Source organism: Canis lupus, chromosome 21, assembly GCF_048164855.1.
Source record: "Canis lupus baileyi chromosome 21, mCanLup2.hap1, whole genome shotgun sequence".
In the NCBI taxonomy this organism is placed as follows: domain Eukaryota; kingdom Metazoa; phylum Chordata; class Mammalia; order Carnivora; family Canidae; genus Canis; species Canis lupus.
This window is the reverse complement of record NC_132858.1, coordinates 2,765,592-2,789,892: the sequence shown is the minus strand read 5'-3', so window position 1 is coordinate 2,789,892 and position 24,301 is coordinate 2,765,592. Positions and strand designations below refer to the sequence as shown.

Sequence of the window (24,301 nt, the reverse complement as noted above, 5' to 3'; positions counted from 1 at the left end):
GGCAGGCTTCAGACAGGCAGATGTCTTTTCTGAGGCCCGTGGGTGGGGTGGGGTGGGGTGGGGTGGGGTGGGGGGGCCAGGGCCCAGCAAAGCTTCGGTTTTCTCAACCGGGAAATGCAGAAAATAAAGGTGCCCTGATCACAGGGTTGCTGCATGGCACTGGGCTGCATCCTGGCCCCCGGTCCTCAAAAGGAAGGGCCTCTCAGCCTCCCTGAGGAAGGGCGAGTGGGAGCTCAGCAGTGAAGATGGCGGGGAGGTGATTCCCAGAGCCCAGAGGCTCTCACAAAGCTCAGAGGTGGCCTGGGGAGTTCAGGGACCCCAGTCCTAGTGCCGTGCTTCGGAGCTTTGCAGGCCCCACCATTCTAAGCCTGGAGGAGAGGAGGGGCTGCTCCCTGGGCTGCCTCTCTGTCTCTCCCCTCCCACACCCCCATGTTCCTGGCCACGTGGCACCTCTGCGCCCTGGGCCTGGGGAAGGGTGTGTGATTCCCGACCTGGAGGCAGGGGGCAGGGGGAAGTGGGTGGGATTTGGGGTTCTACCGAGATCAGGTCCTGTGGAGCAAGGCTCTACCCCGCCCCACCGCCCCCGGGGCGGCAGGGAGGGGGTGCTGTCTCTTTAAGAGCCTTCAGGCTGCTGGGAGCAGATGGCCAGGCCGGCCAGGGCCCCTTGTCCTTTGTGTGGCTTTGCACAAAAGAGGGGGCCAGCTGGGGAGGGGGCAGAGGCAGCAGGTGGGAGGGTGGGGCCTGGCCCCTCCCCCTCCTAACCCTGCACCATTGCCCCTTGGGGAGGGGGTTGCTCACTAGGAATACGCCTCCTTCCGCGACACTTTGGTCCTCATAGTTGCCCCCAAACTCCTCGGATACCCCTCCCTTGTCATGTCCCATCTCCTAGGAAGAAGCATCATCACACCAGGGGCCAGAGGATGCCCCCCCCCAACTCCAAGGAATAAACCTCCCCTCCTTGCTCCTACCTTCAGAGCAGAATCTTTCTCTGGCTATGAGCTCCAGGCTCCAGGGAGCAGAAATAGATTGTTATAGGGCTGGGGGTGAGGGGCAGAGAAGGAGGGCTTGAGAAGGACGGACTCCAGTGGCTGGGGGTACCTGGGGTAGCCCTAGAGGAAGGAGCCACAAATAAGTATGATGCTGAGGCCTAGGGGTGAGGGTCAGGGCCCTGTACCTGAGGTATTAGGACAGAAAGAAGGCAAAGGTGGTGGTGGGGGGGCGGCAAAAGAGGGCCTGCCTGACTGGGGGCGCCGCGTGGGCAAGGTGGAAGAAGACTCCATCATATGAGAGGGCTGTGCACAGTGATGGCTGCCTGCCAGCCAGGAGGGGATTGGATGTGCTGGGCACCACGAGGTGGCACCTTGCCACTCAGGAGGGGTCAGGCCGGGAGACTCTCTTTTCATCTCCAGGCCGACCCCTTAGGTCAGACCTGCCCTGGGCCCATTTATTTTCCTCCTTTGTCCAGAGCTCCCCACCCTGGGGCTTGGTGCCCAATCCATGATTTAAGAGAAGGAAAAAGGCTCCATAGGTCTGGCCCGAGGTGTGGCGGGCAACGTGGCCGCGGGCTGGGTGGCCCCATGTGGCCCGACAGCACCGCAGCCGGGTGGGGTCGTGGCCGGCTTGCCCGGCCGCCCACAGGAGCCCACAGGAGCCCCCAGGAGCCCCCAGGAGCCCCCAGGACCAGGCGGGCCCCAGCCGGGTCGTGGCCCGACCGCAGGACCCCGGCCGGCTGGCCGCAGGCAGCGGGTGGGGGCGGGGATCCCTGGCTGGGTCCCGGGTTGCTTCTAAATTTAGGAATCTGATTACAGAGCGGCCGAGGAAGGGAAGGGAGAGGAGGGTGCGAGCGCAGGCTCGGCTCGGTCTGGGCACAGCGGGGTGTGCCCGGGCGGAGGTGTGTCTAGGAATCTGGGGCTCGGGTGGGAGGGGCGGCAGGCGGGGGCTCCGGCCTGTGTGCGCCGCAGCACGTGCCCTGGGCGGCGGGGACCGGCACGGGCGCAGCTCGCAGGCTCAGAGCCGCCGCCGCCGGGGTGTGCGCTGGCTCTTTGTGTGCCTGGCAGGGTGGCTGGGTCTGGCTTTGAAAGTCTCTGCCCACCCCCTCCCCCATCTCCGTCTGTGCCGCTCTACCCGCTTCCCGGTCTGTCACTCTGCCCGCGCCCGTCCTGGGGGAGGGGGATGCTGCTCCCAGCTGGGGTGACAGTGAACCCAGGGGGGAGGAGACCCGGCTCCTCCCACTCCCTCCCAGCGGTCCAGACCTTCCTCTACACCTCCCACTCCCCAACCCTCAGCCCCTTATGCCACTGCTTTGGGGGTGCATGCTGCAGCAAAGGGAATTGAGGTGACCCCTGGAAGCCCACAGATGGACCAGAAGCCAGGCTTGGGCCCAGTAGCTCTTGGAGGAATTCATCCCTTGCCTGTCCGGCCTCCCATCCGCTCCGGCCCCCAAGGGCGCAAGAGGGAGGGGGTCCCCCTTGCGGAAGGGGGGGCGGGGAGTTCCTTGGCAGGAAGGGAAATGGAAGGAAAAGCTGGGCTCCACCCGGGCGGGCGGGCAGGCGGCCCCAGGGCCCCCGGGGCAGGCGGCGGTAACCCGAGCCCACTGGTGTGCGGGGCTGGGGGGCGCGTGGGTGGAGCTGACCCCAGGGTCCTCCTGGGGGGCCTCAGGGGTCTCCCGGGGGCAAGTCAGGGAGCCCCCGGGGGCCCGCCGAGGGACGCGCTCTCCGCCCGGGCCCTGACCCCACCCCCTGGAGGTCTAGCCCCGGCCCCAGGCCCCGCCCCCCGGGCCCTCCCTCCCACCCCAGGGCCAGATGTTCAGCTGGCGGAGGCATCGGCTGGGGGAGGGGTGCTGAGGCCGCAGCCGGCACTACTTCCCTGCCAGCAGCTTCATTGTGTGCGCGAGGAGCGAGCGGCGGCGGAGAGCGGGCGGGCGAGCAGCAGCCCGAGCGCGGCGGGGAGAGCGAGCGCGCCGGGGAGGGTGCGAGGCGGCGCCCGCGGCTGCGCTCCGCCCGCCTCCCGGCAACTCTGCTCGGCGCGCCGCGCCGTGCGCGCCGTCCCGCCGCCGCCGCCGCCGCCACCGCTACCGCCGGGGCCCCGCCGCCTGCCGTCGCAGGCAGGGGTCCGGTCGGGACAGGGGTCCCCGCCCGGGGACCGGGGCATCCCGGTGCAACCGAGGGGCGTGCAGCCCGCGGGGGGCGCCACTTGCGCCGCAGCGCCCGCTCTCTCAACTGCGTGGGCCGGGAGGGTGGTGGGGCTCCGGGGCGCCCCGAAGGCAGGGTGCCCCGACCGCTCCGGGGAGCCCCAATCCCGTGGAGCGCTCGGAGCGAGCGCGCCCCAGCCGCACCGGACCTTGCGCTCGTCCCCCGCGTACCCCACTTCTGCACAAACTTTTCTGACGCTCTCGCCCGTGGGGGTCGCGGAGAGCACTGAGCCGTCCGCAGGGTTCCCGCCCCGCGGGACCCTGGCCACGCTGACCTCCTGCCTCTCGTAGCCTCAGTGGCGACCTCTCCAGGCCGGGCCGGGCACGGCACTCGAGGCGAGCGCGGCAAGCACCGCGGCTCCCCGAAGGCTCCCGCGCCCCCCGGGGCAGCTGGGCGGGGTAATGCCCTCGGTGATGGAGAAGCCGAGCGCGGGCTCCGGGATCCTGTCCCGCAGCCGGGCCAAGACGGCGCCCAACGGTGGACAGCCCCACTCGGAGGATGACAGCAGCGAGGAGGAGCACTCGCACGGTGAGCCCGGCGGCCTAGGGTTAAAGGTGCACCGGCCGCCAGTGGGGCGGGGGGAAGAGTTGCGGACCGCGGGCCTTTTGGACTTGGTGGTTCCTGCCTCCTAGGACCGGAGCCTCCGGCTTGCTTCTTCCCCGGGCCTGGGGGCTGCCGACACAGGGAGTCTGGAGGTTGGGCCCCTGGCTGCGGAGGAGACGGTCCTACCCACCCCCGCCCTGCCCTGCGCCGCCCTGCCCTGCCCTGCGTCTCGGAGGGACTCGGGCGGCCCTCTTTTCCACAGTTGGGGCCCCACATACCTTGCCACCTTGCAGGGGACTGAGGTCTGGCTGGGGTAGGGGCTGGAGAGACACTTACACACGGAGCTGTGAGGCTCATGTGGTGGGGAGGAGCCTTGGATTCCCTGCAGGGCTATGGTCCAGGTCTAGGGGCAGCAACCCTCCCCCCCCCCCCAAGCCAGAACAAAGGGCTCTGCTTGGCCTGGGCTTTAAACTGGCCCCGTTGTCCTCACCACCACCCTGCCCGCCCCCCCCCCCCCCCCCATGGGCCATGACTAGGCAGGGTCTCTCATCTTCCAGTTTCTTCTGTGGCTGAGGGTAACTGAGAGGGGAGATCAGGGAAAAGTGAGCTTTCTGGGAAGGTGAGGGCCCCGGGTGTTCGGGAAGGAGAACCCCAGGCCAGGCACCTCCCCCCCCCCCCAACCACCACATCTTCCTGTCCTCCCTCCCTCCGTCCCTGGAGTCCTGACTGCCTCCCCTGGCTCCACAGACAGCATGATCCGCGTTGGAACCAATTACCAGGCCGTAATTCCGGAGTGCAAGCCTGGTGAGTGGCAGGACAGGCTGCAAAGGGAGGGGAGTAGAGGGCCCATGGCTTGGCCCCGAGCCCCACCTGGGGGAGCCTTTGGCTGGCACCCACTAGAAGGACAAGCCAGCGAGCAGGCAGGCGGGGGTGGGTGGCCCATGGCATGGTTAGTTTTCCTGCTCTGCCTTCCTGTCTGGGACTCTGCCCCTCCTTCCCTCCTGGGCCTCACCTCACAGGCCCCACTTCTCTGCCACCCTCTGGCCATGGGTCCAGGCTGGTGCCACCAGGTTGATCTGAATGTCTTCCCCTTCCTGTTCCTGTCTTTCAGAGAGCCCTGCACGCTACAGTAACAAGGAGCTGAAGGGGATGCTGGTGTGGTCACCCAACCACTGTGTGTCTGATGCCAAGCGTGAGTGGGGCAGGATCCCGGTTCACTCACAGCCCTGGGAGCTGGGGGTTGGGGTTCATGCCAGTTGGTGACCATCTCTTCTCAGAAGTGGGCAGAGGCTGAGGGGTACAAGGTCAGCCCCTGCCCTGGGGCTCAGGTTCAGGCTTAGCCTCCGAGGGGCCTACCTCTGTCTGGGCAGGCTTGGGTCAGGGAGTTGTAACCCCTTCTCCATACCGGATCCCTCCCATCCCTACAGTTGACAAGTACATTGCGATGGCCAAGGAGAAGCATGGCTACAACATTGAGCAGGTGAGCCTTGGCCCCGCATCTATTTTGGGGGGGTGCAGGTCAGTGCTGGGGCAGCTGAACCCGAGTTCTTTCCTCTTCTGGGCCAGGCACTGGGCATGCTCTTGTGGCATAAGCACGATGTGGAGAAGTCACTGGCCGACTTGGCCAACTTCACCCCATTCCCAGATGAGTGGACCGTGGAGGACAAGGTGCTGTTTGAACAGGCCTTTGGCTTCCATGGCAAATGCTTCCAGCGGATCCAGCAGATGGTAAAGCCCCTTCCTTACCCCTGCCAACGTTCCTTAGCTCCTCCCGTTGTGATGTGCCTGCCCCGGGGCACTGGGTCTTGGGGGGGCCCCAGCCTCTGGCCTTGCCCTTTCAGCTGCCTGACAAGCTGATCCCCAGCTTGGTGAAGTATTACTACTCATGGAAGAAGACCCGCAGTCGGACCAGTGTGATGGACAGACAGGCTCGGCGACTGGGGGGCCGGAAGGACAAAGAAGACAGGTGGGGGGCCCAGGGTGTCCAGGGGCAGGGCAGACTGAGCTCTGGGGGCCCTGGTCTCTGCGTCACGCCCTTCCTGGTGCCTGTGTCCACAGTGATGAGCTAGAAGAGGGCCGAGGAGCTGTGAGTGAGGGAGAGCCAGATGCTGGAGACCCCAAGAGAGAGGTGAGGTCTGGCTCTGCCTCCCCGCCTGCCTTGTCCCTGGGCTCCATACCACCCACTCCTCTCCTTTCCCTGGCAGCCTCTGCCCTCTCGGCCCCTGAATACCCGCCCAGGCCCCGGGAAAAAGGAGGCCCAGGGTTCTCAGTACCGCCACCATCCGCTGCGAACCCGGCGTCGCCCACCCAAGGGCATGTACCTGAGCCCCGAGGGCCTCACGGCTGTGTCAGGAAGCCCAGACCTCGCCAACCTCACGCTTCGAGGCCTTGATTCCCAGCTTATCTCCCTGAAGCGCCAGGTGGGGCCTGAGAAAAGAAAGGGCCATGTGGGGGTGGGGGGACAATGGGCAGCTGGGAGCTACGTTTTGGGGACGGTTGAGGTGTTAAGGGGAGAGGATGTTGCAGGCGCTAGGACTGCCTCTGCCCTATCCTTGAGGCTTCTGGGTAACTTGGTCTTCTTTGCTGGGCCCTTTAAGGAAACTGGTCTGATCTGTGATGAGAGGGGGAGAAGCCCGTTGTGAGGTGGGAGCTAGCTGGATGGTGGGTGGCCACGAGCTGTGTTGGGAAGTAGAGCCCTGATGAGAGTTGGTATTGGTGGCTGCTCTGGCAGGAGAGTTTGATGTGTCATTGCTTGGCCTTTGCAGGTGCAAAGCATGAAGCAGACCAACAGCAGCCTCCGCCAAGCGCTGGAGGGTGGCATCGATCCATTGCGCCCTCCTGAGGTAAGGTGACTTAAGGTATGGGTGCGGGAGGGGCACCCCCTCCCACAGTGGAGCGGAAAGGGCAGTTCTGCTCAGAGGGCAGGGCCTCCCGTTTCCGTACTTTTGAGTCTAAAGGATGAATTAACTGCTGTCCAGGCCAACACCAAGTTCAACTCCCGCTGGACCACGGATGAGCAGCTTTTGGCTGTCCAAGGTGGGTTGGACTGGGGAGCATGGAGAGCCTCTGGTAGCTTTTCCCACCTTCCAAGGAGCTTGGGCGGAGGGGAAGGATCAGGGAAGGAAATGGTTTTCTAAGGGGTATTCACACCTCGCTGCCCTTTTGACCCTTGCAGCCATCCGTAGGTATGGCAAAGACTTTGGGGCTATCGCAGAGGTGATTGGGAACAAAACTCTGACCCAAGTGAAGACCTTCTTTGTGAGCTACCGGCGCCGCTTCAATCTGGAGGAGGTGCTGCAGGAGTGGGAGGCTGAGCAGGACGGGGCCCCAGGAGCCCCAGTCCCCATGGAGGAGTCTAGGAGAGGGGCCTCCTTGCCAGCCTCGGCCCTAGAGGAAGATGATGAGGTGAGAAGGGGTGAGGGGAAGCCTTTTGGGGGAAGTGGGGAGAGGACCACCTCCATCCTGAGATGGGGGTGAGGGTGTGAGTCTGGTTTCCCTTTTCTCAGGTGCAGATCACCTCCGTCTCGACCTCTGTGCCCCGATCGCTACCCCCTGTGCCTGCCCCCCCTCCACCTCCCACCTCCCTGTCCCAGCCGCCCCCACTGCTGAGGCCACCTTTGCCTACTGCTCCCACCCTGCTCCGCCAGCCACCCCCGCTCCAGCAGGGTCGTTTCCTCCAGCCCCGGCTGGCCCCCAACCAGCCCCCCCCACCTCTCATCCGCCCTGCTCTGGCTGCCTCCCGCCACAGTGCCCGCCCCGGCCCACAGCCTCCACCCACCCTGATTGGAGCCCCTCTGGAGCCTCCAGCACCCTCACTGTGAGCCCTGAGGCCCTCCACCCACCAAGCTCCAGAACCCTGTTGCTGGCTTCACTAAGGACAGAAGGGACTACAGAGCTTTTGGCCAGGCCTTTTCAAAGATCCAGAGCTGCCAGTGGGCACAGTCTGGACCTGTGGGCTCTGCACAAATTTCTGGCAGCTGAGCCTCTCTGCCCCCACCTGGCCAGGAGCTGGGGCTCAGGAGCCTTCAGAGCTGACCTGAGGGTACTTTCTCTTCCTGGCTGGGGCTGGAATGGCTGCCTCCTAGTCTGCTGGGGCTTGGCCTTTGGGCCTGGCCCTTTGTGTAGAGGGGGTAGTGACCTTAGCTTGGGGCATGGGGGAGAGGACAGCCTTGGCTGCTCTCTTTCTTTTAGCAATAAGTTGGGAGGAGGTGGGGAGGGGGCTGGAGGGGGGAGGTGGGCACAGGTTCCTTTGGGGCCCAAGTGTGGCAGAACTGGATGGGCAGCTCTCCTGTCTTCTGGAGCCTGCTGAGAAGTGCTGAGGAGCTCTGAGGGTGCCCACTATACCCACAGCCCAAACGCTTAGAGAAAGGAGGGCTGGGAACATATGCAGACATGGGTTTATTTTTCAATGTTTTTAAAAAATAAAATCTTCCACGCTCACGGAGTGCTCTCTCTTTTGGTGTTGAGGGCCCTGGGCTTTGCTTCCTGTCTGCCCTGAGGATGGGAGGGAGCAGCCACCCAGCACCGGCCTCCCCCAGGCCCCAGACTGGAATCCATTCTCTCCTGCAAGGCTGGCGGGCTGAGCCACATCTTGCCCACAGGGACTGGGTCCCTGCCTGGCTGGGAGAAGAAACAGGAGGAGGCAGCTCAGATTCCAAACATTCTCTTTATTACGTGTTTGATCCAGAGGAGAAACTAAGTGCGGGTGGGGGGTGGGCTGGTGGGGAGGGGCCACCTTGCCTGGGAGCCCCCCCCCATGGGCCACCACCCCCCTCTGAGAGCCAAGCCATGCCCTCCTGGCCCCCTGGCCCCCTCAGAGCACCCGGGCTGTTCCACTGGGCAGGAGGGGTTGGGAGGGAGGAAGGGAGAGAAGGAGGGAGGGAGGAGGAGCCCTTGGTCTGAGCCTGAGCTCAGCTCAGAGTCCACAGTTGGGGCTTGGGGCAGGAGGGCTGAGGTTGGCTAGGCCCCTTCCTGGAACCCAAGGGCTCGACTTGCCTCAGAGCCTGGGCTGGGAGTGGGGGGTGATGAGTAGGGGTGGAGTCATCATAAATCAAAAAAAGAAAAAATAAAATAATAAAATAAAAAATAAAACCCATCACAAAAAAATGTACAACTCAGGTGAGGGCAGGGGCAGCCTCTGTGCAGGACCTCCCTCCCCCAATTTCTCAGGAACAGAAACAGCAAAGAAATAAATTAAGGGATGCAGCGGCCGCCACCAGCCAAGCGCCCATAACCAGCCACTCCCACACTGGCCAAGGAGGTTAGCAAGCTGGGAGTCGCTGGGCCTATCTGTCCCCCCACCCCCTGGGAGGGCAGATGCTCCCGGCCCCGCTGCCCTGTCCAGCCTCCTGCCAGGTGGCCATGGAGGCCCTGGGCAGTGTCTCCTGAGAGGAGGGGCGACAATGTCAGGAAGAAAAGGCAAGGCCGGGAGATGAGTGGTGAGGGGAGTCACTGCTATGGAACGAGCTGGTGCCCAGATTAATGCCAATGAAGGGGGCAGGGGAGAGGAACAGCACGGGGCTGTGCTTTCAGACAAAGGCTCTCCCATAACGGAGAGTGCCTGGCATCCCTGTTCAGAGACTAGCAGCCCAGGCGGCCCCCTGGGGGCCGAGGAGCCAATCTGCCCTGCATCCGTCCCCTCCCTCTCCGGCCCAGGGGTCAGCCCCGCCTTCTACCCAGGAGGGGTGGGAGAAGATGGCACAGAGTTTTGAGGAGGGGAACAAAAGTCCCCACAGCAGCTTGTGGAAGGAAATGCCCAGCTCTGGGGAAGGAGGGGCAGAGGATACAGTAGGGAGGGGGCCAGGGCCGGGGCCTCACCAGTCAGCCCAGGGCAGCTGCCAGCCCCCCACCCCCACCCCCACCCAGCGCAGCGCCCCGCCCCCAGCCCGGCCCGGTAGGCCTCCAGCCCCGTGGCCTGAGGTCAGGGGAAGGCCACCTCTGGTGGTTTGCTTGCAGGGGAAGGGGGGAAGGAGAGGGGAGAAGCCCAAAGTGGGCCTGGCGGAGGGCCTGACAGGGAACTCCACCACTCTTGCCTGAGAGTGTTCCAGCCCTGAGCCACCCTCCCGGGAAACCCCACAGATCCAGTCTCAACTGTCCCAATGGGGCAGGGAGGAAAGGTGGCCGCTGGGATTTTTTTTTTTCTTTTTTCTTTTTGGTAATAAAAAATTTCTTGGTTTAGGCGAAATACTCTGTGCAACCGCAGTACCGAGGGGGAGCCCTGCCCCCCCACCTCCCTCCCCTTCCTTTGCCTCCTGTTGGGGAGAGGGGGGAAGGGGGACTTTCTGGGCAGGGGTAAATGTTGGGGGAGGGGAAGAACCATCTCCCGTCCCCCCCCCACCCAACAAACATGGAAGAAAGAACCGAGAAGGGCGGAAGGGAAGAAGTGCCAGCAGGGGGAGACACACCGATCCATCTCCACAGTCTCGCCCAGGTGGGTTGGAGCCCGGCCCCAGCAGCTAAGTCCAGCTGGCCCGCCTCCGTCGCCCCCCACTCCCGGCAGCCTGTTAAAGCTTGAGCTCGTTGGCTATTTTGGAGGCAATGTTTTTGAAGGCCATGGAGGTGCCCGATATCCGCTTAAATCGGACACCGTTGAGAGACAGCCGCGGCAGTTTGCACACCTCCATCTCCCACTGCACGAAGTTCTCGTGGCCAGGCGTGCCGTGCATGCACAGCAGCATGTACTTCTCGTGCAGCTCACTCTGGCAGCTGTTCGCGTCCAGCACCTTGCGGATCTCCCGCATCATCTCATTGGGCTCCATGGAGCTGGTGGTCTTCATACTCCACGTGAAGCGTAGTGAGCGCGGTTTGGCCTCCCGAAACTCTTCCTTTTCTTTGTCGTTGCCTCCACCGCCCACCACGTGAGGTCTGCGGAGAGGGCAGAGGTGGGGGTCAGGGTGGGGGGCTGAGGCACCCCACCCACGGGAGAGCCACCCGGGCAGACAGCCCCCGAGACCAGAGAGGAGAGCGGGAGGGTGCCCGGGAGGCGACAGTGCCAGAGGAGGGAGCATCAGACCTGGTTGGGGGAAGCAGAGGGAGGGTGAGAGGGGTGGGCTGTTCTGTGACTTCCATCTCTCAGGGAGGGCAGAGAAGGGGAGGAAAAGCCAGGCCCCGGCGGGAATGGGAGGGCGCAACAGTTCCATGCTTGTCTTTGACGAGGGGAGGGTCAGAGAGAAACAGGGAGCACGTGCTCAACAGCCCTGAGCGGTTCACAGACGGGCAGAAAGCAGCAGCTGAGGTACAGAAAGGTGAGCTGGTTGGTCGGTAGGAATCTGTAGCCCCAACCGCCCAGCCTAGGGCTCCTGCTTCCAGAATGCACCAGATGGGAGAAGGACCCATGCCTTCGGCAGCTGGGCTGGGGTTTCTCTGAGGAAAGGGAGGCCCCAAGAGGGCGGGCACAGGGCAGAACCACCGGAGGAAGAGCCAGGTGGCAGAAGGAAGAGAGGAGCAGGAGGCTTGTGGCAAGCCCGGTGGCCTGGGCAGGGCTGGTGCTGGCTCCAGCCCTCTCACCTGAGCGTCTCCACTCGGTCTTTGCTTTCAGGTTCATTCAGGTTCCTCAAAAAACAGAGCGAGGGAGAGTTTAGTGCTGGGACCTCTCGCTCCTTCCACCGCCGCAGACCCAGGTGAGGGTGGGTCTGGTGAGGTGCCACTGGACGGTGAGCAGGACCCAAGCTCCAAGGTCACCTGCCCATCACCTGGCCTGGCAGGCCTATATGGCTCTGCAGCACCTCACACAGGCAGCTCAACTGTCCCTTTCCAGCAGGGAGCCCAGCACGTGGGGCCTGTCCCTCCCCACGCTCCCAGACATCTGTGCTGGGGAGAAGGAGCCTCTGCTCTGGGGGAGGAGGAGGAGGAGGGATGTACAGGCACACGCATCGAGCACGCAGCCACAGCGTGAGGCAGCTCCCCTACCAGCCCACAGCCAGGGTCTCACGCTGTGAATGGGTCTTCGACGCCAGTGTACCTGGGTCCTGAAGGTACAGTCCTTTTGAAGGGAAGGGGCTGCACTGGGGGACATGCTGGGGGAGCTGGACAGAAGCCTCTCTCAGGAGGCTCAGAGGGCCAAGAGCTGGAACTGTGAGTGGGCCTGGGGATGGGTGCCTGGCCCTGAGGCCATCCATGGACAAGCCTGTCTCCCTCATTCTTTTAGAGCTCCCTTGCCTGCCAGGCTGCCAGGCCATCTGCTTGGACAGAAGGGAGGACAGAGGGCAGGGCAGGGCCAGCACCTTGGGAGGGTGGGTGGGGAAGAGGTCTGGCCCCGCTGAGCGGCTTCTCCAGCTCCTGGCTGGAAGATGGGTGCCTGGAGCCGGGAAATTGGGGACTGCAGAGGAGGATGAGATAGAGCAGCAGCAGCACATGGAAAAGGAACACAAGGACACGACAGACACACGAAGGCACATAGGCGCAGGGCAAGCAGGGAAGGAGCCTGCTGCTCTCCCAGCCCCACCTGGTCCCTGCCCTCTTGGGGGAGGCGCCCTGCCGGGCAAGCCCCCACCAGGGCCTGTGAATCCACAGCCAGCCATGCAGTGAAGAGCTGGGTGGGGAGCAGTGGTTCGAAAGGGGCAAGCCTAGAGACCCTGGCCATTAGTCAGCTGCGTCACCAACGTGTCTGCCAGGTGTCCTAGCCCCAGCACTGGGCCCGGGCTGCCAACCTTGGGGAACTGGTGCTCCCAACCCAGCCCTTGGTCTTCAGCTTGGTATTTGGCCCACCGAGGCCTCCGAGAGAATGAGGACAAGGCCAGTGGGTGGCAGAGCCAGGATTCAGCCCAGGAAGGGAGATGCCTGGGGGGAGGGGTGGAATCCCCCACTGTTTTGTCAGAGCTAAGGAGTAGATGGCCCCTGGCTCTCTGGAAGCCACAGACCCTATCCAGAGAATAGGGCCCAGAGGAGAGACTTGGCTTGATTCTTCCAGGTACCGCTGGAGGCAGGAGATGTGCTGGGTGGGGGTGGGGGTGGGGGTGGGCCTAGTTCTGCAGGAGCTGCCAGAAGGGGGTGCTGTGCCCACTCATGAGGCAAAGGCTCCCCTGCATCATACTGAAGCCTGGGGACCCGGGCATCCCTGTAGTACCTCCAAAGTCCTGCTATCCACAGGACAGGGGCAAGAGGTCACACAGGCTCTGAAGTGTCCAGGGTACCAGCAAAGGGAAAGACCCAGAGACCCAGAATGAGATCCCATCCCAGATGCTCTTGCAATCCCCATGGAGCTTCTTCACAGCGCATGCACAGACAGGGGAAAGGGCCAGGGAAGGAATCCAGGGCTTGAGACCAACACCCAAACCCAGGGAAGGGGGGCGTGAGGAGACAATCTTAAAGGGAGAACTCCCTGAGAAAGTCCCCCATGCCTGGGGACAGGCCCCTCATTTTCAAAGCCATCTGCCCTGAGTGGCTGCCCAGTCAGAGGCAGTCTTCATCCCTTTAAGATGGCAGAGAGAGGGCCACACAGACGTGGTTAGCAGATGGAGGCAGGAGCAAGAGCCAGAAAAGGGGAGTTAATGATGGAGGCAGGACACAGGACACAGGACACAGGACACAGACACACAGACACACACACAAACACACACACACACAGCGGGCTGAACGCCTACCTTCTGGCAAACCTGAAAGACAGATTTCTAAAAAAAACAAACAAAAAAAGACAAAATAAAAAAAGAAATAAAAAAAACCCAACAAGACAGTATGTGGATAAGCAGGTGGGGAGTGGGCTTTACAGGTTCAAGGGTCACCCTATTTGTGGAAGAGCCGCTCAGCGAGACTAGACTAGAGTCCTAGACATCGTGACCTGCCGCCACCCCTGCATTCCAGGGCTGGAAAGGGGCATGGCTTTTGGCTACTCCAGCTGAGTGAAGTGCAGCAGGAAGGGCAGCATGCCTGCTCTCCTCAAGCCCGCTGCTGTTTCCTGAGCTACGCCAAGGTTGGAGAGGAAACGGTGGGATGGGGACAGGGAGCATCCCACCAGGCTGGTTTGCTGGATGCACCTTAAGAATCAAAGCTGTCTCTTTGGGGTGGCTGGGGTCAGGTGTGAGAAACCTCATGAAGAGAATCCCCACCCTGCTTGCCACTTCAGAGAGCATTAACCCACTGGGCTATGAGGGAGGCGCCCCCCACCCCGCCCCCACCGGCTATTTCATGTACAGCCTTCATCCTGACGAGCCCCGGGTAGAAGCCCAGGGTAGGAGGACGCGCTGAGGCAGAGACAGTGGCTACAGCTGGACCCAACCAACTAGGTGGGGGAAAGGAGGTCAGAGGGGGCGAGACAGAGGACCAGGAAAAACTCTCTTTGCCGGCCCAGCCTGTCTCAGGCCTTATGACTTTGCAGCTGCGTCACCAAATATAAGTTTCCATGGGAACCCAGGAGAGAAGAGGGGGGCTTTTATTTTAGCATCTGAGTTCACACTCTCCTAGAGAGGAGGCGGCAATGGCCATCTGCTCTTGGGGCCAGAGAACGAGGGGTATGTACAGGAGCTGGGGAGAGACAGGGAGGGATGGACAGGTCTGGGATCATGAGGAGAAGCAAGGACCGGATTCTTTAGGCTTCCCCAGGCCTCTTCTAACCCCAGGACCCAAGCCTAGTCCTCATCCCACTCCCAGGCAGGTAGGAAGACCTGGCCTCATTTTCTCTACCACTCTTAGCCCTCTACTCACCTGCGTACAAACTTGGAAGTAAATTTGCTGAAGATGCTCCCTGAGGCCCCCCGCCGGCCCTGGCTGTTGCCAGAGGGAGAGGCTGGGGTCACACCATAGGGCAAATTCTGCTGGTCCCGCACCTGCCGGAGCTGCCCAGCATGGAAGGTGCTTCGACTGGACACACCCCGGGGGAAATTAGTTCGGTCGGGGGCTCCACCGCTGCTGCTGATGTTGTGGGCGGAGGGGGAGGCGACAGGGACGCGTTGAGGGGCTGTGCTGTGGGAGAAGAGGTGGGGTTGAAGGAAATGCATCAGGGCACAGGTTCACTGTCACCACCGAGCACCTGAAGTGCCCCGGGGTGGGGACAGGGAAGGGGGAATGCTAGGGCAGAGGCAGCCATCACAGAGGACACAGAAGGAAGGGGTGTGACCACTGAGGACACCGGAGAGGAGGACATCTGGGTGGAGGTGGACGTAGATGGTTTGGGGGAGGGAGGGAGGCGAGGGAGGTAACGTGTGTGGAGAGCTGTACAGGCCGGAGAAGTGGCTCCTTGGGAGCTAGGGACACTGGCACCTCAAGGGGACAATGTTGACCAATCCTCAAGGACTGAGTCCCTTTGATGCTGACTGTCCTTGGGGTCCTAAGGAAGTCCAGGAAGGTTCAGAACAAAAAGGCTTCCTTCTGGAGCCTCAGGATGGCTTCTTGCATATCTGTTCTGAGAGGGAGAACTGGAGGGAAAGAGGGGCATTAAGCTATTTTTTTTTTTGTTCTCTCTACTTCCTGACTGCAGGGGACAGAGCCATTTCTTGTGGCTAAGATGCCAAGAATAGAGCAGGACCCCCCCAGGGGTGGGGGCAGAATTTGTGGAGGGTGGGGGGTAGGGCAGGCTGAGGGCACCAGGTGCACCAGCTGCCTCAGCACACTTGCCTGGGCCGCGGCACCTCACAGTTACTGTCCGTGGGGGGCAGCCCAGTGGCCTTGTTGGGGTGCACGGAGGCCGACATGGATTTCTGGTGCTGGCGGGGCCGGGCCGCAGAGACTGCGGCAGAAGCAGAAGCCGTGGAGGCCCGGGACCCTGGCATGGTTAGGCTAGGAGACAAAAGCAGCGAAGAGGCCTGGGTTAGGGGTGGGTGGGGGCAGGAGGCTAGGTTAGGAAGCAAGGGCAGGGCAGAAGCACCAGAGCTGGGGAGCCTCAGCAGGATGCAGATCAGGTCCGGGGAGCAGCAATGGGACTCCAGTCAGAGACGTGGAAGGTGGGGCTGGGAAGGGGAGGGGGCAGGGTGAGGAAAGCCAAGCAGGCCAAAACCTGGGGGAGGAAACCAAAAGTGCAGGAAAGCCAACAGGAGGTGACTAACTGCCTCCAGGTTGTGCTGGTCTCCTAGGAATTCTAAGAACAAGGATGTTCTGTCGATAGAAAGAGCAGGGTGTTGCTAGGGGAATTTTCATTAAGCTCAGAAGAGGAGGAGCCAGAGATGCAACACAGCAAGAGATGCTGATGGTCAAAGCTTGTGGGGTGGTGGCGGCGGAGTGAATGTTCTCATAGGCACAGGGGGGTCACCCTCAACATATACACCTCTCAGATGGGCATCTCTTGGTTCTGCCCTGAGCTGGAGCCCCCAAAACAAAGCCTCAGGCACTGATGCCAAGGGGAACAGGGTTGCCATGCCCTGGTTGCAGTCAGGGAGGCAAGAAGGCAGGGGCTCCTGGCCGGCTCAGTCAGAAGAGGTGTGACTCTTGATCTCGGGGTTGTGGATTTGAGCCCCACACTGGGTATAGACATTGCTTAAATAAATAAATACGTTAAACTTAAAAAAACAAAACAAAAAAAAAAAAAGGAAGCAAGAAGGCAGTCGAGATGACCATGGAGTCCTATTTGGTACGCCCGCTGCAAGGAGCAGTCCCAGGAAGCACAGGGGAGAGGAGACTGGGTGGGGGGAGGTGAGAGCAGGGAGGAGGTGCTGGTGTGTGGACAAGCTAGACTGGACAGAGCCAGGACAGAACTCCAAGGAGCAGGGAGGGGAGGTGGGGCTGTTGACAGACGTCACTGCTGTGAGAGATGGCTCTGGGGCAGCATGGTGGGCAGGGCCTGGGTCTGCTCACCTGTCTTTGCCATTCTGGATGGAGGCCTGGCCAAGGCTGGCCCTCTCCAAAAGTGGGGAATTCCTGCTTCGATTTGTGCTGGTGGAGAGGACGCTGTTCTGTGGGGAATAAAGGGCAGAGCTGTATCACAGAAAACTAAAATTTTCTTCTGTTCACAGGACTGGCTTCCCTCTGCCTTCCAGCAGGCACAGATAGGGGTGGGGAAAAGAAAGAATTCTGCTCTTCCTCTTGGGGGTAGGCTTTCTATAGTAAGCAAAAGTGGCCTGGGAGGCAAGATCAGGTAGGCAGCCAGAGGGAGCTGCTGGGAGAGGCCAGGCCCCACTGCAGGAGGGCTGCAGGGAAGGGAGTGGGGGCCGGCTGGTGGGGGACCAGGAGGGACACTTACCGTGGAGGGGGTAGGGGTGGTCTTCTTCCTCTCCAGGCCGGGCAGCGGGCTGGCAGGCACTTTGGCTGTGCTACTGGCCTTCCGCCCTGACTCCCGGTCTTCCTCAGGCCGCTTATTTTCTGCGTTGTTACTCTGCGTCTTCTTAGAGTAGGAATTAGATGTGGGAATGGCAGGACCAGCTGCTGGGCCAGAGGGATGATGGGAATGGGTAAGGGTGAGGGGCCCTCTGAGTGCCTGCCACCCACACCCACCTACCCCTCCCTCCCCACACATACATAAACACAGTGCTCTCCTACAGTCTTGCCAGCAACTTGGCAAACCCCTTGTCACAGAGGGTGATGGAAGTTAAGTGGCTTGCCTAAGGCCACGCTACTAGCAAGTGGCTGAACTGGGGCTGAAACTCAGCGGTGTCATCCCAAGCCCCTAGAACCTGTGTCCTTCAGGAGAGGTTTGAGTCCCCACCTGCAACTCCCCAAAGCACTCACCCTGGTCACTGAAGCGTCGTTGCTTGGGGTTGGCTGAGACACTACGCTGTACCTTGTGGGAGGGGGAAGGGGCACTGCTATTGGTCAGATCAGCTGAAGGCCGGGGCTTCAAGGTGATGGTGTCGCCTTCCAACTGCAAGCAGAGAAGGGGGCCAAAAGTCATCGGAGATATGTACAGATGGACCCACTGACACACCACCCTGCCTGACACAAAGCCACTCCAGACTCACATGAAATATACCCCTGCAAGATCTAGGTGTTCCTAAACACTCCTGGAGACACATATGCCCCTACACAGGTCCTGACAAACAGAGCCAAAGAGCCCCCTGCCCCTGGCACACAAAAGACCTCCAGCCCCCAGAAGGGATACACATGTCCCTAGGAACACACATTCAGACTCAGAGAGTATGCCCTCTTGCCCCCAACTAGATACCTCCTGAGCAGCCTAAGGTGAGAACTAAGAGAAGGAGCCCAACACTACCAGAGGGAGCACAGGGAGGCCAGGAGTGCACGGGGGGACACAAGACCCCACTCCCACACAAACCCACAGACTCACACACAGCCATGGCTACCCAGATGGGGAGAACAAACACGGAGCCTCCAGATGAATAGACGGGAGGATGGATATACATGCACACAGACACAGAGCCAGACAGAAGCACTTGGCAGAAGCAGTACAAAGACTCAGGACTCCTACAAGAAAGGCACGGAGACCCACACACCCAGAGATGGACACTTCCAGATGCAGAGGAACACAAACACATGGAAACAGACACCAAGATTTCCAGATCAAGAAAGAGCTGATCCAGCCAGACTGACCTAGACCCAGCCCAGCCAACACAGACCGAGCCAGAGCTACTCACCCACATGGAGACCCAGACCCAGGCCTAGACACCACTAGCTTTCCTATTCATTTGCTGATGGAGACCAGTGAAAGCAAGGGCCAGAAATCCTTATCCACTAGAGCTAAGGCTTAACATTTGTCAGCAGAGAGAGAGCACACCTACTCAAAGAGCTTCTGCTGGAAGCACAGGGGTGCTATGACAGCAAAGCTGGCTGGCTGGCAAGAACAGAGCAGGGGGCACACACCTCAGAGCTCTTGTAGCCCAGGAGCAGGTAAGTAGCCATCACCTCGTTGTACCTCTGGCCCACCAGTGAGTCTTGGATCTCTTCCCGTGTGTAACCCATGGAGACCATCAATTCTGCACAGGAGGGACATACAGTTAAGGCTGGTCCAAAGTCCTAGGGAGTTTAACCTCATAGCTCAGCGGACCCTCACCTGTCCGCCGGGGGTCCTTGTAGTCAGGGAGTGGCTCCACATAAGGCTTTAATTCATCATCTTCATGACCCACATTCATCCATCGATCTTTCATGATTTGCTGGGGAGCAAAGGGAAGGGTATGGCAGGGAGGAAGGAGATTCAGCTTGGAGGGGTCCCTGAGAATCCTAAACTTTCCAGCCCACCAGGCTCCAGGATACTCACCTCTAAAGTGCCTCTCTTGCTGGGGTTGAGAATGAGAAATTTCTTAAGCAGGTTTTCACAGTCCGTGGACATGTAGAACGGAATGCGGTATTTGCCCCTCAGGACCCGCTCCCGTAGCTCCTGTAGTAGGAGAGAAATTTATTTTATTACTTTTTAAAAGTAAGTTCTACACCCAACATGGGCCTGAACTCACAACTCCGAGATCAAGATTTGCCTGCTTTATCAACTGAGCCAGCCAGGCGCCCCAATAGGAGGGAAATTTAAATCACTCCAAGGCCAAGGGAAGAAACCTAATATCCAGGCTCCTGAGAAAGACCGACCAGGCAGACATACATGAAACATGGTAGGAGCAGAGAGCCTCAGACAAGGCACCTCACCAGAGAAGCCTTGAGATCAAATACCCTATGCCCATTAGCTTGACCAGCCCAAGGCCTGCCATCCCAAGTGCCTTGGAGGGGTGAACGGACACATAATCTATCCCATCCCTTGAGGAAAGAACATGGGTCATTACACTGGGCACAGAAGACCCTGTGTCTGCTGCTAAAATTTAGCAAGTTCTCTGAAGCTCTGGCTTGGGGAAAATGTAGAGGTGGCAAAGGTGAGAGAGGTCAGGGGTAAGACCAGAGGCCAAGACTGGAAAGAAGCAATAAAAATGATCTTAGCCTCAGGGGCCTGGCTGCCTCAGTCGGCGGAGTATGCAACTCTTCATCTTGGGGTTGTAAGTTTGAGCCCCATGTTCGGTGTAGAGATTACTTAAAAATAAAATCTTAAAAAAAACCCCACAAACAAACATCAAAGCCTGTGCTTCACTCCACCTTGAGGTTCTGTCCATCAAAAGGCAGGGATCCACTGACCAGTGTATACAGGATAACTCCCAGGCTCCACACATCTACCTCAGGTCCATCATATTTTTTGCCCTGGAAGAGCTCTGGGGCAGCATAAGGGGGACTGCCACAGAAGGTATCCAGCTTGTTCCCAAAGGTGAATTCGTTGCTGAAGCCAAAGTCTGCTATCTTGATGTTCATATCAGCATCCAAGAGCAGGTTTTCTGCCTGGGAGGTAAGATGGAAAATATCAGGACCCAGCAGACCATGGTAAGGCACCAAACAGGAAGGAGCTGAGGGGAACAGGAGCACAAACAGGTAGCCATCCTCAGTCTCCAAACTTTCTCTACCAACTCCAGGGCAGGCCTTCAGTCTGTGCAGAGGCTGGGCTGGAGAAGGGCAGCGCAGGCCACCCCTCACATAGGCAGCGGCAGGAGTGTGGGGGTCTAGGGGCTGCACCACATCACACTCGGGTTAACTGCAGTCATATCTGCCAGGACCGCGGGGCCAGGAGCCTCCGAGGTGGTTCACACTCTAACATCTCAGGGAAAGAGGTGAGTGAATGCTAGTCACAGCAAAGCCGGCTTTGCTGCAAAGCCGCTGTGAGGCAGCTGTGGGACAGCCAATGCTCTGTCCTCAGTCAGCGGCTGGGCTGCCGGAACAGCGGGCAGAGCCTACATCGTTTCCCACCACACCCTGTAAACCCTGGAAGGTGACATGCCCAGCGAGGGGACAACAGAGAACTTCTCTGTTCACTGGTTGAGATGAGATCTAAGTCCAATTATAAGGCTTGTGTCAGAAGCAGCCCTAGGTGCTTTCTCATCATCTCCAAAAATTTAAAAGCTGGAGTTTCTCTGAACACTCAGGGCCTAATGGTTATGTCATTAATGACAGAGGGTAAACAACCCAGCCCCGACTCAAGGGACACAGGGGACAGGAGCATGCCTTACCTTTAAGTCTCTATGAACAATGAACTTCTGGTGGCAGTACTGCACAGCAGACACTATCTGAAAGGAAGGAAGAAGGGTTAGTCCAGTAGCACCTGAGGGGGGGCCATGGGGCTGGCCAATCTGTGATCCTAAGACTCAGCCTTATTCTGTGATAGGGATAGGCAAAGCCTAAAGGACCCTCTACAGGCCACTCAGAGAGAGAGGCAGCTCCTTCTTGTATGCCAAACCCCAAAAGGCAGAGATCAGGCCCATTCCGTGCAAAAGGAGCCACACCCACCTGGCGGAATTTGGCTCGAGCCTCTTTTTCTTTCATCCTGCCATGAGCCACCAGGTAGTCAAACACCTCTCCTGCAAGACACGGGGTGGGGGCTAGGTCGGAACTTACTGGGGCTGGGGGACACAGGGAAACCCAGGAAGAGGCAGTTCCACACCTACCTCCACTGGCATACTCCATGACAAGGTATAGAGTTTTCTCAGTCTCAATCACTTCAAATAACTTAACTACAAAAGAAAATCGCAAGCCACAAGTCAGAGAAGTAGTAGGAGCCACATTCTGAGCCCCAATGTGAACAGAGGCATCCTGGGGATGAAAGCCCTCCCTTCCGCCATGAGGGCAAGTTCCTTGCATGGCAGCCACACTACTAGGGATGGCCTGGTGTGCCAGAGGCAGAGCTGGATTTTGAGCTAGGCTTCCCCAGAGGCATCCTCAAGGACTCCAAACTTCAGAAAGCAGCGGGCCTTCAGGAAGAATACAGGCTGGGGAGTGGAGTTGTGCTGTGGGGGAAGAAGGAAGGACGACGACAGGTGGTTCTCACCTATGTTGGGATGATTCAAAACCTTCATTATTCTTACTTCGCGGAATAGCTGGAAAATAAAACATCAAGGGTCATGATTGCTTTACTTGCTCCCTTCAGGTCCCTTCCAAACAGAGCCATTGCTAGGATTTTTCTCCCAAAAGAGAAAAGGGGCAGAGAAAAGAAATAGGACAGCTGTCCAGGTCAGCCAGGCCTGTCCCCAGTGGCTGAGAAGTAGGTGAAGGGGAACAAGAGCAGAAGTGTCAGCAAGAGGAAAGCCGGGCTCTAGTGACTTGTACCCTCGAGTTCAGCATCTGGATAAACCAACCACGTGCCCTCTGTTGCAGTCTTCTCAAATCCAACCCCCAAACAGCAGACAGGTTTGGCTGGGTGCCTCTGAAGGAGGGAGTGTGAGCCCATGTACATGAATATTCAGAACCAGGGCTGCCGCTAAAGTTCAGTGACAAAACAGACTCATTTGGTCTGTGTGTGTGTGTGTGTGTGTGTGTGTGTGTATGTTGGGGGGTGGTCGGAAGGGGGTCCCCATCATCTGGTTTACAGAAGTCAGAGGACTCTGCACTAGTGAGCAGGCCCTCCTCTGCTGGGCCTCTGGGGCGGTGACAGAAGAAGCCGCTCCTATATATAGCTGATGCCAATTTTAATCAAACCCACCTCCACACACTCACGCTCTCTTTGTGAAACAAAATCAGGGACTCCAAACCATGTATTTCCATAAAGAAAGATGACAGAAACGAACTCCATTCTTTCTGCGGGGGCCAGAGAACTGGAGGTGGGGTTTTGGTAACTCCCAGGCCTCACCATTTGCACAGAGAGCAGAACTAGTTGTTTATATTTTGTTTTGGTTTTTCTGGGGGGAGGTGAGGTCTGGAGACCTAATTCAGGATAGTTTATGGAATCAAGTGAACATGGTTTTTCCTCTTAATGAGGTCTGAGAGCTTTTGTAATCTGGAAAGGAAAAGAAGAGACAAGCTTTCCAATCTTCAGGAGTCTGATTCTGAATTTGGCTCCCTTTTCTTGTTAGAGCCCAGGTTTCTCGTGCCTTCTTCCCTGGTCCAGCAATTGTCTTGGATAAGGAGGCAAAAAATCCCGGATACTACCACAGGGGTGGGAAGCAACACTGAGATGGGGTCGGAGGTGGGGGCCAGGGCTCTCCTCCTGAGAGCACCCACTGGCCTGGAAGGGGCATTCTCCTAGGATAATGTGGAGTTTTCTAGGCTTAGCTGAGAACCCTGAGGGGGGACAGATTCTTCACTATTGTCCTTTTTACGGATCACTGCTGGGATCAAATTTAAACAGTGATTTGGCCAGAATCAGATTGGCCTTGGTAAGAGTGTGTTAATAGGCTTTTCAAATGGCTACATTTGTCTGGCATTGCTGCCTTCCAGCCAGTCAGGAAGAGGCAAGGAGAAAAAAAGGGAGATAAGATGGCTTGACTGACTGTGGCTATTACCATATGGCAGGCTGGACTGCACCAAAGACCAAACGGCCCACACCAAACTGGCTTCCACCCTGTAGGGTCTGGGCCAAAACATCAAGAGTAGCCCTCTTTCCCTTCCTTCCGGAAAGCTCTAAGCAGGAAAGCCCTAGTGATGACAGCAGTGTTTCCTCTGAACCAAAGAACCTTGAGGGGATCCCAGGGCTAACAAAAAAATAGGAAACACCTTGGTTTTGGATGCCAGCGAGTCAAGGCACCTCAACCTCCATGATGCTAGTGCCTCTCTCAACACCAGCCCCTAAACCCTGCCCTAAGCTTCCCAACCTCACTGTAGTTGACTGCTGCATGAAGTTATGACCTCTCCTAACTCAAATAACACATGTGCTAATGAAAAAAAAAATTCAGTCTATCTCATGATAGAAAGAACTAAGGTGAATCAAGGTTAGCACATTTGAGCCAGGGTCAGGGGAGTGTGAGGGCACAAGGAAATCTGACCCAACTGACCAGGGGCAGCTTTTGGGGAGCCAGATGGGCTATTTCCTCCTTCCCCCTAACTGCTTGGAGCACAAGATGAGGGGAGAGGGCAGAGAGTCTCCAGTTCTACATCAACCTGTCACCACCAGCAAGCTGTCCCATACTGCAAATAAAAGCCTCCTTTTCATGTCCCCACGAACTCTTCACAGTTTCCCAACCAGGGGGTAGGTGTTCCTACCTAAAGGAGTCCCCTGACCAGCTAGCTAACATAGACCTCAGTTTCCCACCCTGAGTTAAGGAGGGAAGGAAAAATTCAACCTCACCTAGTGAACACTACATGCAAATGATGTCATGACTTTTAGCCAAGAGGAACTTAGGAGTGAAGAGGCAAACTGGGAGTACCTGTCCTCCACTTGCAAACTGTCACAGGCTTGACCTGGAGTTTAGCTTCTAAAAACCCCAGTGCCAGTCTTCCATATTCTCATCCCCTAAAATGTAGCAGGCATAGAATCTGGTGGCAGGGTCCCTGTATGTCTAGAGCCACTCCTCTGGATCATTCCCGATCTTGCAGTTACCCAAAGGCATGTTTCTAGTAATGGCTACGAAAGTGTGTTTTTGCATAGAGCTGGCCACAGGCCAGAAGATAACAAGATGTAGGAAGTAGGTCACCTAGATAGGCCAAATGGCAGGGAAGGGCAGAAAGACTTCTAAAGAGCCAGTGACTGTGGTCAGGAAGCCTATCCAGGAGGGGTTAACGTGATGGATCCAATCAGAGCCCCAGAGATAGCAGAGCCATGGAGCAGTGAGGACAGTGAATGACTAGAGATTTTTAAAATTGGGGATTCAAAGGGAGGCCCACATGAGATCAGTAGATCACTGACCCCTAAAGAGAGGTTTAGAAAGCAACAGGAAATGCTGTATGCTTACTTTCTGGAGACTGGAGGAGTTCAGTTGAGTCTTGTCAATGATCTTCACAGCTACCTGCACATGAGACAA

General features: G+C 58.8%; 2 protein-coding genes across 16 annotated transcripts in view; one reads left to right on the top strand and one right to left on the bottom strand.

Moving 5' to 3' along the window:
• Window positions 1–3,069: 3,069 nt before the first annotated feature.
• Window positions 3,070–8,174, top strand: RCOR2 (REST corepressor 2). Of its 3 annotated transcripts, XM_072789636.1 has the most exons (13): window positions 3,075–3,719; window positions 3,824–3,886; window positions 4,482–4,538; window positions 4,846–4,926; window positions 5,162–5,214; window positions 5,301–5,462; window positions 5,576–5,700; window positions 5,793–5,862; window positions 5,939–6,154; window positions 6,500–6,577; window positions 6,713–6,770; window positions 6,910–7,139; window positions 7,241–8,174. In XM_072789636.1, the coding sequence occupies exons 1-13, from the start codon at window positions 3,593–3,595 to the stop codon at window positions 7,553–7,555; spliced, it is 1,635 nt and encodes a 544-aa protein (XP_072645737.1). In that variant the 5' UTR covers window positions 3,075–3,592; the 3' UTR covers window positions 7,556–8,174. The 3 variants fall into 3 exon arrangements, with proteins under 3 accessions (XP_072645739.1, XP_072645737.1, XP_072645738.1); XM_072789637.1 differs by lacking the exon at window positions 3,824–3,886 and having other exon boundaries at window positions 3,079–3,719; XM_072789638.1 differs by lacking the exons at window positions 3,824–3,886; window positions 6,910–7,139 and having other exon boundaries at window positions 3,070–3,719.
• A 207-nt stretch (window positions 8,175–8,381) lies between these two features.
• Window positions 8,382–24,301, bottom strand: part of MARK2 (microtubule affinity regulating kinase 2) — a 60,529-nt gene continuing 44,609 nt past the window's right edge. For 3 of the 13 annotated variants that reach the window (XM_072789627.1, XM_072789622.1, XM_072789629.1), the window contains exons 3-19: window positions 24,233–24,286; window positions 21,397–21,445; window positions 21,017–21,082; window positions 20,859–20,929; window positions 20,582–20,638; window positions 19,623–19,859; window positions 18,808–18,927; window positions 18,604–18,703; window positions 18,414–18,526; window positions 17,325–17,457; window positions 16,840–17,021; window positions 16,455–16,552; window positions 15,282–15,443; window positions 14,373–14,630; window positions 13,316–13,342; window positions 11,241–11,285; window positions 8,382–10,598 (exon numbers count right to left, since the gene is read on the bottom strand). In XM_072789627.1, the coding sequence (XP_072645728.1) occupies window positions 10,238–10,598; window positions 11,241–11,285; window positions 13,316–13,342; window positions 14,373–14,630; window positions 15,282–15,443; window positions 16,455–16,552; window positions 16,840–17,021; window positions 17,325–17,457; window positions 18,414–18,526; window positions 18,604–18,703; window positions 18,808–18,927; window positions 19,623–19,859; window positions 20,582–20,638; window positions 20,859–20,929; window positions 21,017–21,082; window positions 21,397–21,445; window positions 24,233–24,286 (2,133 nt within the window). In that variant the 3' untranslated portion in view covers window positions 8,382–10,237. The remainder of the gene's footprint in view (window positions 10,599–11,240; window positions 11,286–13,315; window positions 13,343–14,372; window positions 14,631–15,281; window positions 15,444–16,454; window positions 16,553–16,839; window positions 17,022–17,324; window positions 17,458–18,413; window positions 18,527–18,603; window positions 18,704–18,807; window positions 18,928–19,622; window positions 19,860–20,581; window positions 20,639–20,858; window positions 20,930–21,016; window positions 21,083–21,396; window positions 21,446–24,232; window positions 24,287–24,301) is intronic. The other 10 variants (XM_072789623.1, XM_072789626.1, XM_072789630.1 and 7 more) reach the window with 10 other exon arrangements.